This window comes from Gouania willdenowi, chromosome 19 (genome assembly GCF_900634775.1).
Source record: "Gouania willdenowi chromosome 19, fGouWil2.1, whole genome shotgun sequence".
In the NCBI taxonomy this organism is placed as follows: Eukaryota; Metazoa; Chordata; class Actinopteri; order Blenniiformes; family Gobiesocidae; genus Gouania; species Gouania willdenowi.
This window is the reverse complement of record NC_041062.1, coordinates 21,484,826-21,497,246: the sequence shown is the minus strand read 5'-3', so window position 1 is coordinate 21,497,246 and position 12,421 is coordinate 21,484,826. Positions and strand designations below refer to the sequence as shown.

General features: G+C 41.7%; 2 protein-coding genes across 8 annotated transcripts in view; both read right to left on the bottom strand.

Moving 5' to 3' along the window:
* Positions 1 to 5,165, bottom strand: part of ryr2a (ryanodine receptor 2a (cardiac)) — a 187,219-nt gene extending 182,054 nt beyond the window's left edge. For all 6 annotated transcript variants that reach the window (XM_028475694.1, XM_028475696.1, XM_028475700.1 and 3 more), the window contains exon 1: positions 5,052 to 5,165. In XM_028475694.1, coding sequence (XP_028331495.1) covers positions 5,052 to 5,099 — 48 coding nt within the window. In that variant the 5' untranslated portion in view covers positions 5,100 to 5,165. The remainder of the gene's footprint in view (positions 1 to 5,051) is intronic.
* A 2,587-nt stretch (positions 5,166 to 7,752) lies between these two features.
* Positions 7,753 to 12,421, bottom strand: part of mtr (5-methyltetrahydrofolate-homocysteine methyltransferase) — a 60,870-nt gene continuing 56,201 nt past the window's right edge. For both annotated transcript variants that reach the window (XM_028475702.1, XM_028475703.1), the window contains one exon: positions 7,753 to 8,538. In XM_028475702.1, coding sequence (XP_028331503.1) covers positions 8,449 to 8,538 — 90 coding nt within the window. In that variant the 3' untranslated portion in view covers positions 7,753 to 8,448. The remainder of the gene's footprint in view (positions 8,539 to 12,421) is intronic.

Sequence of the window (12,421 nt, the reverse complement as noted above, 5' to 3'; positions counted from 1 at the left end):
CTTGATTTATATAGCGCTTTATCACCACACTGAAGCAGTCCCAAAGCGCTTTACATATCAGCTCATTCACCCAATCACTCTCACATTCACACACCAGTGGGACAGGACTGCCATGCGAGGCACTAGTCAACCACTGGGAGCAACTTAGGGTTCAGTGTCTTGCCCAAGGACACTTCGACACATAGTCAGGTACTGGGATCGAACCCCCAACCTCTCGATCAGAAGACGACCCTCTACCACCTGAGCCACGGTCGCCCTATATAGAAGGTGAGATGAGCCACTCTTCGTTAAAAACAATGTTCCGCTCCATCCACGGCTTGAAAAAGATGACGTAACAGACAATTGTCATCCATTACAAACATTTGTGGTTTTTTTTGTTGATTTTTTTCTACAATGTGAACTAATCATTGCACCCTTAGATGAAATTGAATCACTATTAACAACAGTACCTTGTCCCGACTCACAAAGCAAACAATCTACTTGGTGTCATTCTCCAAACCTATCAGCCACGCACGCACACCCAGGAATCACGGGAAGCTCCTGCCTTTTCTGAGTGACTGCATTCAAAGAAATAAGGGCAAAGAATCGCTTTCATTATTTATACATTTTTACCACAAGTATAGAAATAAAAAATTACTGATGCACTGAAGATTTTAAGCTAAAAATGACACAAAAGAGCATTTTTGTTTTTCGGCCTTTTTTTCCTCATTTTTGGTTTTGTCCAATAATTTTTATTTGAGCGCCTCTCTAATAAAAACGTAATTTTTCAGCACTGCCCACTGTGGGTTCCTTTCCCATTGCACTACTTTCATGCAGACTAAAATCTTGACAAGCAGCCCAGACTGTTTGTGTTTGATAATGCAGCCTCAGGATTTACTTTGCAGCTTCAGTTTCCCACTAAGATATAGTTTACAGTCAAACTAGAGCCTCGTGATCGCAAATTTCAGTGCTACAGCAAATCTGAACTGCTTTAGGAAAAGTCATGTTTTCACAATCCCAACAAAACACCCACTGACCAATCAGCCCCCTCTGGAAAGGACTACCAATATGAACAATTTGGTTCGGTGTTGGTTTAATGAGCATGCTCAGTTAGCTGGTGCTTTTGTTTGGACTTGGACTTGATTTTATATAGCACTTTATCACCAAACTGAAGCAGTCTCAAAGCCCTTTACATATCAGCTCATTCACCCAATCACTCTCACATTCACACACCAGTGGGACAGACTGCCATGCAAGGTGCTAGTCGACCACTGGGAGCAACTTAGGGTTCAGTGTCTTGCCCAAGGACACTTCGACACATAGTCAGGTACTGGGATCGAACACCCAACCTCTCGATCAGAAGACGACCCACTACCACCTGAGCCACAGTCGCGGCTTATATTTTTTTTTTTTCTTTGTCTACACATGCTGTCAAACTACAAGAAGTGCAATCTTTTTAAAACAGCAATGCATGTTTTGTTATTGCAATGAAATAAATTAATTTATTTTATTGCATAGTTGTGACCATCACCAGCCCTCCCAAAGGAAGGGTCAGAAATACTTTTTTAAAGGGAGGACATAAAAAGAGAGGGCAGTGTTACACTTGGGTGAGGGGGGGGGGGACTCAAGGTAGGAAATGGAATGGGTGGGGAAGAGTTGATTATTTTAAAGTGAGACGTGAAGTTGTACTTGTGCATATTGTGCTCATTGGGTTTTGTAATCAAGCCGTCTGGTGATAAGTGTAAAGCTTAACTATAATGGTGGTGGCTGTGAACAGAGGGAAGGTGTGAGTGGTAATACCTAAAACAGGTTTTTGGGATCAAGGTGTCTAAGATTAAGCCCAGTACAAGTTTGATCCCACAGCCCAAGGCGTGCCAGTGCATTGTAGACCAGTGTATGTGCAAGAACCGCTACTGCAAACCCAGGCGCTGCCTCGGGCCCGAAGATGCAGCCAGGCCTGCAGAAAGAGCGGGGGCAAGAGAGCCCAGGCCACCCCCACGTTCATTTTTTATTCGCACTATGCTGAGATGCTAAGGAAAGAGTTTATTATTGTTTTAATTGTAATGTTATAAAATATGTAGTTAACTGATTTCTTAATCAGAAATTTTAAGCTACTGTGAAGTTGCTGTTGCACTTTTGCTTAAACCTGGGTTAAAGCTTGAAATTTTTGAATGACAGCCTCATTTACTTTTTATTTTGGGATTGTTCAATGCATTTTAACTCTTGAGGACAATCACAGCAATAAAGTTGCACTTTTGTCAATATATCTGATGTCTGCAGTAATATTTAGGTGCATTAAAAAATAAATAAATTAAAAATCGAATAAAATTTTTCTTTAAAAAAATCTGAGATTTTTTTTTCCAGGCATAATCGCCTAGGCCTAATGTCGACCAAGTATAATTGCGCTTTGAACGTGTTCCCATTGAAGATTGTTTTGGGCAGGAGACTTGTTACTGCCATGAAATCTCATCCCGCGAGACTGTCGCAGGAAGACGGACGCTCAGAACCTCCTTATAACACTCTGCATTGCTTTCTTGCTTCACGTCTAATGTGGCAGTAATAGTAGTAGAATGCTAAAAAATGTCCCGGTCTCCTCTTCTGTCCACACGTAACGCCTCCTGTTTTCTCGGAAAGAAATGGTCATGTGACCATGTACGTCACGTTCTATGAAGTGTAGTTGTGGAAAAAGTGTTTCCATAGCGCTTTTGCGACACATTTCAATATAGAAACCTCTGAAAAACCTCATGAAAGCATGAAAACTTTTTAGCGGTATTAAGTGTTTTTTAGGGATGTAACGATTCACTCATCTCTAAAATGGGAATGTAGACAAATATTCCTTTATTTTTTGGGGGAAAAAAACTAGAAAATACTGTACTATTTTCCTTTTACATTTAATTGTCAAAAGAATCCCTTGATAAACTATTCAAAACAATGCAATTTAACTAAAAATAAATCTTGAAGGAAATAAATAAAGGAATAATACAAATGAAGAAGAAGCCTATTAATTAAAATTCTGGTTCTATAGTAAACAATGCAAAACTACATAATAGTTCCTTTTCTTTTTAAAAGTGCAACTGAAAATGTAGTTTGTGCCGTCACAATTTTTTTTTAAAAAAAGAAAACAGTCTGCACTGTATTTAGGTCAGATATTTGTTTGGACCAGCAGAGGGCGCTGGTAACCCAGTGGTCGGTTGGCATGCAGATATCCTTGCAGTGAAGAAGAGAAGCTATGCTAGCAGATAGAGCCAATAGAAAAACATGACTTTTACAGATATTATATTACTATTACAGATATTTTTTGGGTGCCAAAGGGGTAAAGAATCATTTATGAACATGTTTAAGAGTAGATGGCGGCCAGAAAGAAAGTAGTAGCAGATTCCGCCCGCCATCTACACTTTTAGACGAGAAGGATATATAGCGCCCTCTGCTGTTTAAAAAAGTACTGCGGTTCAATTTTCAGAGCATCGATGTGAACCGTGATACCTATGAATCAATTTTTAACTGCCTTACGAATAATCGTTACATCCCTAGTGTTTTTATTCTAAATTCAGGTATTTCCGTTACCAGTTTTTATTGAGCTATTTAAATTTTGCGCATTTCCAAGGGTAATGGAAACACAGCTATTGTTGGTGCCTGACAATAAAGAATTTAGGGGTTGAAATTCAAAGTGTCCAAATGTATCAGTGTATGAGTGAATGTGCGTGTGTGTGTCCACCTCTTTGTGTTTGTATGTCCACCATCAGTTTGTGTACTTAGGGCCTGTAGCTGGATAAGTATATCTGATATTGCTCTGTTAGCTTCAGCTAACCAAACATTCACCGAGCAGCTGTACTACAAAGCTGGTTATCAACAAGTTCACTTAAGCCAGGTGAGTCCAACCTGAATCCATGGGTGCCCACATAAAGCATTCTACAATCTAAACTACATTTTTTTTCAAGCAACAATAACTAGACTATGACTGATAAAAAAATTTTTTAAATGTGAACAAAAATTTTGTTAGCAAATAAAAACTAAATCAAATCTGAACCAAGTGTCTTTTTTAAGGTTTCCAAACAACTACTTTTGTTGCGTGGATGGTGGGACAAGCTGGTAAGTGATCCAATAGGAAGTCAGCTGTTTGTGGATGTAGGACGGATCATGTGTTCTTATCATTGATCACATCAAATATGTCTGTGTGTTTACAAACATTAATACCATCCGTTATCAGGTTGATCAATTCCAATTGAATTTTCTTTTTCTTTTTTTAAATGCAAAAACATCTTGTGCTTTATATTTTAGTCGACTTTATCTGTAACAGATTTAATACACTAAAAACACAGTCATTATTTAGTTGACTAAAACTTGAATGTATAACTGAATTAGTCCTGATAACCAAAATTATTACTAAAACTAAGTTGCATTTTATTCAAAAGACTATGACTCAGAAATTGGCTGTGAAAATTCCACAGCTGCCAACCCTGAGTAAGAAAAACAAACCCCCAGACAGGACTGTAACATGATGATGATGATGATGATGATGATGCACAGGACTCATATCAATATTTGCCATTTTAAAAAATAATCTTCAGAGATTTTATCATTTAAAGTTGAGTCATGCAGTTGAACCTCTAAGTGCTCCCCAGTTTGCTGCCTGTGCAACAATGACCATATGAAGTGCTGAACTCCCAGCTGTGGACTGGGACTGGTTCACCACTGTGCACTCACTCCCTCATCAACATCCACTGCAGTCATCTGCCTTTTGTGTCAGTGTGCAGTCAGAGCCCTGCAGAGGACACACACACACACACACACACACACACACACACACACACACACACACACACACACACACACACACACACACACACACACACACACACACACACACACACACACACAGGAGAGAGCAGCAGGTTTCACCGCACTGCGTCCCGCACACACACACACACACACATCCAAACTCCTGCTCCATCCTGATGGAGGCTCTGCTCAGCCCTCTACCCTCCGTAATGCGGTAAACTCCGTGACCACAGCCTGCGACACAAGCACCGGAGCGGGGACACACCCCCCCGTTACAAGAACGGAACACTTACGGTTCGCAGGAACTGAATTTCATCGTCACCTTCCGCTGCTTCAGCCATGGTGTATTTCTCTGTCTGCGTGCACAGTGCGGTCTGACGATGTGCAAGCGCGCGCGTGCGTGCAGGGGAAGCCCTCTCATTGGATAGCACGCGCCCTGCGGGGGCGGGGCAGCACAGGTGTGAGCGGGCGTGCGCGAGCACGGCATCTCGCGTGGGCACGTCCTTTCTCCTGCTGACGAAAATGTTCATCATCCACAAATCAAAGCTTGTGTGTGTGTGTGTGTGTGTGTATTTCAGCCACAACTTCACTAAAAATATTCCTCATAGTCTTAGCTAAATACTTTTTAAGTGACAACTATGGCTAATTAAGAATAAATACTGTACATGTGAGGGAAAACCAGAGGTGTAAAGAGTACTGATATATCCCGACTCAAGTAGAAGTACTGTTACTTCATTAAAATTGTACTGACATTGACATTAAATTATACGCAAGTACAAATAAAAAGTAGCTCAATTAAATAGTACTCAAAGTAAAAGTTACTAGTTACTTTCACCCCCCACGTTTATTTTTGGTAATAAATCTTACTACGGTCCCCTTGCTCACAGTGAACATTTCATAATAATAATAATAATAATAATGATAATAATAATAATAAGGCTGTTGCTATTGGTCTGGACAAGGACCTCAAACAAACCTGACTATAGTTCTGGTGGAGGGTAAAATAATCATATGCGTGAAAGGGTCCTACAGGCGCATGCGCACTAATAGCGAAGTAAATATTTACATGTATGCGTACAATATTTTGCGACCTTAAATTTTCCTACTATGATAAATCGTAGTTCTTACCTTACTCCTAAAAATAAAAGGAAAAATTCTTACCTTTTTTTGCTAATCGTCAACCATAGGAAACTTTCACGGTCGGGTTCTTTTACACTTCACCGGCACTTCCTGTGTGCATGCGTCCGCATGCCGGTAGTTTTGACCTAGCTATAGTTTCGTCAAATTTTTTTTTTAGCCCTAGCCCTGGAAATACCCTAAAATGTTCTTTTTTTTGTATATGTATTTTTAAAGGTGTAATTTTCCGTAATAAATATGTTAAAATGAAAAAGAAAAAAAAAATGTCAGAAATGGGATTCAAACCCACATCAGCAAAATCCTTGAGTCTCGTGCCTTAGACCACTCGGCCATCTTAAAGCAATTGTTACTGGTCTCTATTGAGAAAACAGTCGCACAGAGTTCCACAGTGTGCATGTGCAAAGCCGAGTTTCGTTCAGGAGGTGTTGGGTTGTATTCTTTACATGTGCTCTGGTCCGGTCCCCAGAGGATCTACACTGACGACCAGAGCCGACATGCGCTCCGGTCCCGCCCGGAGCTGATAACCCGCTCGGTTCTTTAATGCTGGAGGAAGACACACATTTATGATGATACACTTATAATGAAGATGAAGTGAAGGAATGGATTTGACACCATTCATTACAGATAAGATTAATGCGTGAGTGAGGTACTATTCAGCGCTGGCCCCCAGGACTCCATCACACGTGTTCCGGAAGCTGAAAGAGAGCATCGTCCTGGCATCCCCTGGCTTCATCTCCTTCGCCCCTTCTCTTCCGTCGGGCCCCCCACCCACGTAACCTGTATTAGTGATCAATGTGTCTGGGACGGGAGTGTCGCAGAGTTACATGACTTGCTTTATGTGAAGCAACAAAACAGGATTTTACATCATACTGTATATGACGATTGACAGCCGTAGAGTTGTCTTTGTGAATAGCGGTTACGTTGTGAAGGAAAGCAGAGACGCATAATTTTCTTCATTTTTAAATAGAGTACGTTTAGATATTTGAGTTGAAATATATGGTGGTTTTGTACAAACCTCAATGATCTGAACAACCATTGGTAGAATTTCCAGTGGGAAAGATACTTATGTTCTTGGCGTAGCTAGGCTGCGTAAATCATCAGGGCAGAACACTAAATCGGCGGGCGTGTTACCTCGGACCCTACTGTGCAGACTCTGGTTCTAAATGACATCAAATTTGCAAGCGCCGTATTTTGGCTTCAAGAACGTTGAGTGGGAACAGCTACAGTGCACGCCCACTGGTTTCAACCCATAGAGGCCAGAGACCATTATATACCATGCACACAGGCCGTGACCTTTATTTACCATCCAAATGTAAAGGCAAATTTGAATGAAATGAAAAAATCCTAATCAGGCATAAAGTAAATTAGCTGCTCTTGCTTTTAATGCTGTGAGTGTCAGGAAGATAAACTTAAACAGCTTGAGAACACACTCATTGATTAAAGCAAGGAATATTTTGTATTAGGTCTAAGGCGTGGCACACCCAATTAAACTCCTTAATGTCAGGAGGTGAGATGAAAGAGTGTCTGCTTACTCTATCAGTCATTGTTAAATTTAAAGGCACGGTTGCTGATTGACAGTAAAACAAACACTTCTTCTTCTAGACTCCTTGGACAGCAAACGGCCCCGTTTTTGGAATGGCCCTCCTCAGCTAAGCCCAACTCATACCGGTTGCCTTTGCATCATTCAACAAATCGTCTCCATGTTTGCTTTGGCCTCCCAACTCTTATTTTCCTTGAGGGTTCCAGTTCAGTGCCTGTTTGATAATTAGTGCCGTCTGGTCTGCGTAGGGTGTGACCAATTCATCCCCACTTGTATCTTTGATGTCTTAGGCTAACGAAGCTCTGGTTGGATTCTTCCCACATGCTGTTGTTGGGCAATCTGATGGTCAGGATGTGTTGAAGTTCTGGAGTTTGGTGGAGTAGATTCATCTCCAGGGCTCAGATCTGTAGAGGTGTATCACCTTAACATTGGTGTTAAAGGTCCTGATCTTGTTGTGAGGGGTTAGTGTTCTGAATCTCCAAGTGGAACGCATGCCTGGCTTTGTTGATGTGGCTTTTGATGTCCTCCTTCACAAAGGTTGCATACAGAAGGGAATGCCACTCAATGGACTGTTCAATGATGAAACAACTGCAATAAACCAATAATACATTTCCTGGAGCATCAAATTAAAAATTTCAAGAATTTAACACTTTATAATTCCTCAAGGCACATTTCAGTCTGCTCTAGCACAGAAGTAAAAAATCCCTGGTCTATATTTTAGGGGGAAATAAAAAAACATCCAAATCAAACATTTGAAATATATAAGCTGAGAACTTTTAGTATTGACTAAACATTATCAATGAAACACAGTGGGTCCCAGAAAACCCTGATCTTCAAACCATTAAGACTGTCTGTGACACTAATGAATAATCGTGTAATCCTTAAGACATCTTAAACACAGGTCCATGTTTACACAAACGCTTCCACATAATGTACAGTTACAGCGCACAGTGAATACTGACACAGAATTAAAAGAAAGGCAGCTATTGCATCAGTGAACTGATCGATGTAGTCTATGCATCACTATTGTAGCCCAGTATGGGCGCGAGCCACTTCTCCACCTCCTCAACGCTCAGCTGCTTTCTGCGGGCGTAATCTTCCACCTGCAAACAATTGGAAAGGAAACGTTAGAACTTGTTTTACAGTCACTTTAGACTCTAGCAACAGTGACTCATTACTGCCAAAAAGTCCAGGGATACAGAAGCGTGTGTGATTTTCTGTCAGCGTACGTCTCCTCCCATTTTCTTCCACCGTCTCTCCCCATGTCTGTGAGTGAGTCTGTCGGATGTTTTAATTCCTTTTCTTGATAGTGGGTCAGTATGCAGTCATTGAATCAGTCCTTGCTATCCTGTGCAACATTCAGTGTTTCTCTAATCCAGTGTTTCTCAAACTTTTTTGACCCAAGTACCCCTTTTTTTCTGAATCCAAGTACCCCTTTATCTGACGACAACATTTTGCTCAGAATTCTATGAAAAAACGCCTATAGAGCATAATAATGAAATGAATGAGTGATAAGTGAACATATAAACGACTCGTCCTCGTGCTGCGTTCGGGCACATATTACAATAGTGTTGAAGCTGTACATCTAAGCATCTACTATAATTTGTTATGTCAAATGATCAATGCGAACAGTCCTTGAATGTCAAGTGTTATTTTTTATACTTCTGTAGCTAATCGATTTATATATTTTATTTTTGCTATGTCAATTTTTATTTTGTCTTTTTAGGTATGCATATGTTTTCTTCCTTTTCCTCAGGTGTTGGGATGTTTGTTCCTACAGAATGGCCCTCATTTCTCTTTTTTTACTTGTCTGCACATGCTGTAAGCGTAAGTGTAATCTTTTTAAGACAGCAATGCATGTTTTGTTATTGCAATTAAATAAATGACTTTATTTTATTGCATAATTGTGACCATCACCAGCCCTCCCTAAGGAAGGGGAACCCCCAGTTTCCACTGGATGCGGCTCCGCTGCATTACGTCACCGCCGCGTCACCGGAGCTGATATGTTTCCACTTTAGTCTATGTGTTAATTTCCACCGGGTCCGCTGTGGTGTGTGTCTGCTCCTTCCCAGATGCGGTAGTCCGGTGCCCTCCACCAGATATACGCAGGACTTCTATTTCTGACGGACACCGGAGCACGACGCATCAATCAGCACAGAGCAAATGAAGCTAAACAGGAAATTAAGCACGTACTCCGCAATAAAATATCGGGTTACTTTTCAAAATAAAACACTTCAGATTATATTTCAAGTGAATACATCACCAAAACATCATAATGTGTAAAAACAAATTCACATCCACTATATTGATTCCTCTCATACTGTAACTCACTGTAAACTGCAGCAACTTTGATTTAGTTCATGTTTTACTGGTGCAGTTTTATCTCTTCTCTGTTGGTTGTTGATAAAAAATGTGTCTCTGACAAATCCAGAGTCCAAACTTCTTGTTCTCCTTCGTTAGGAACACTGATCTGTTTATCTGTTTATTGTTGTGTTTATAACACATACATTTAACCGCGTTCTCGCGCAATTATATAAATATCGTGAGAACTGCTCTGTCTTGTGACATCACAGTCGTTCAACCGGAGAGCACCGCGGCGCACTCAAAACGCAACCGGTGTGAATTACCGGACGGCGGACAGCGGTGAAATACCGGATGGGTGCCGTGGCGCAGCGGAGACGTATCTGGTGGAAACCTCGGGTAAGAAACACATTATTAAAGGGAGAATATAAAAAGAGAGGACAGTGTTACACCTGGGTGAGGGGCTGGGGAGGGAGGTGGAGGGGTAAGGGAGGGGTGGGCAAGAGTTGATTATTGTAAAGTGAGACTGAGATGTGAAGTTGTAGTTGTGCATATTGTGTTGTGTAATCAAGCCAGTGTGGTGATAAGCGTGAAGCTTAGCTATAATGGTGGTGGCTGTGGACAGAGGGAAGGAGTGAGTGGTAATACCTAAAACAGGTTTTTGGGATCAACGTGTCTAAAGTTAAGCACAGTCCAAGGCGTGCCAGTGCATCATAGACCAATGTATGTGCAAGAACCGCCACTGCAAACCCAAGCGCTTCCCCGAACCCGAAGATGCAGCCAAGCTAGCAGAAAGAGTGGGGGCCAGGGAGCCCAGGAAACCCCCCTACGGCCGAGCAGCCCTCCAGACGCGCCTATGACCCCAAGCCGAGAGGCAGCCACCGCCCCCCACACACACATCCGAGAAAGCACCAAGGAACCGAGGACCCAACGCACCCCGCCACCGACCTCAACCCCAAGGCAACCAGGAGATGAGACAAGCACCAAGCCACACCCAAAGGGAAGCGGCACCCCCACGCCCCGCCGGGCCAACACTGCCCGGAGAGACCCCGTGAAGAAAGCCCCCAGCAACAGGGACGCGCCAAGCAGCGCAGCTGGAGACCCACTCCGCGAGAAAGGACGCCATTGGCAGTCGCTTGCAGGTTAGATCATCAGGCTAAGAAATCGAGATTTAATGCAGTCATTTCTCTACCTTGCGTGAAAACAGGTGCAAATCTGAGTTCCCATTGTGACAGGACCAACGTGGGACTTATGAAACATTCGTATCTGACCAATCAAAGCGCACCAACGATCGGGTGTTGATAAATGCTGCGAATGGATTTAATTGTCATTAACATATTACGCCCTCAAATATTCCAGGTTTGGAGGCCCCGCCCACTGAGGTCAAACAAATATTTGCAAAGAAATAAACGTTTCCGAGATGAAAAGCAACATTCTCACAGCTGAGGTGAAGAAAAACAAAAATGTGCTTTTTGGTAGTGTGAAAACTGGAATTTAAGGAGCTCATTTAAACGCTCTGTGGAAGAGAATAACGGAGGCACAGAACAGCGTTTCTGTATTGGAGCAAATTATGGTTTAAATGAAATGTTACTCATTTACATCCTAAAAATAATTCTTTACATTTAGACGCATCAGGCTGGCGAGTGTGAGCCCATGTGCCCCCACCCCTCATGCACGCTGCACAATGACCAAACCTCATATCAGGGCAGAGATCCTGAAGAGAAACACAGATATATGTTGTTTATATATACTGTATATACCAGAGCTTGCATGAATTTGGTTGAACGCTCTGAACGTAAGAACTTTTGATAAATGAGGGCGAATGAGTTTCTCTGTGAAATGTGAAAAACCAAATAATTTAAAAAAAAAAAAAAAACTGAAAAAAATTTGCTTCATTCTGTTTTGAGCTGTGTTCTGTTGGACCCTCGCTGTGTCGGGTCTAACCTGCAGTAGGTTATGTTTCTGTTGTATTGACTTTGGAAAACTACATTTGACTTTTGGCTGTATGAAGTCAGTATGATTGGATTTTAAACATCTGAGAGGAATTAAGTGATTGGTTTTACTGAGATCAATGAACAAATTTAACAATGTTGGTTACTCCCTGACCCGCCCACAATACATGAGTGAATTATATGTAGTAAATTACATAAATCTTATGGAAAGGATTACCTTCTCTCTTTGCTTTCAGAAAAACACATTTGTTATGTTGTGGACCAGATATGTTAAACCCTTAACAGACAGAAGGAGTGGATGGATGACTATAATTCTCTGTGTATACTTTATTATGTCTGATGAAAGGCGGTCAGCCCGAAACGTCACGTTTTTTCTGTAAATTAAAACTGAAATTGGGAGCTAACCACGCAGTTGTGTGGACCTTCTTTCTTAGCAGTATACTTTATTGGGCCTAATGATTTGTGCACACGCACACGCACACGCACACACACTTACTTCCCTAGTGATCGCGTCACCGGAGCGATGGAGTGACCAAAGTACCACTATGTGCAAGCGACACATCAGGGGAGATGGAAACTGCTGCAGCGCTGCAGTTGCGTTCGGTGTGAAAGCACCTTAAGACTGTGTTTGTGAAAGTTATGCAAAAACGGTGTGTTATATAAATCAATGCCGATCGCGGTAAATGTTAGCATGAGCATATACATGAGTTTTCCCATAGATGTGAAGCGCACA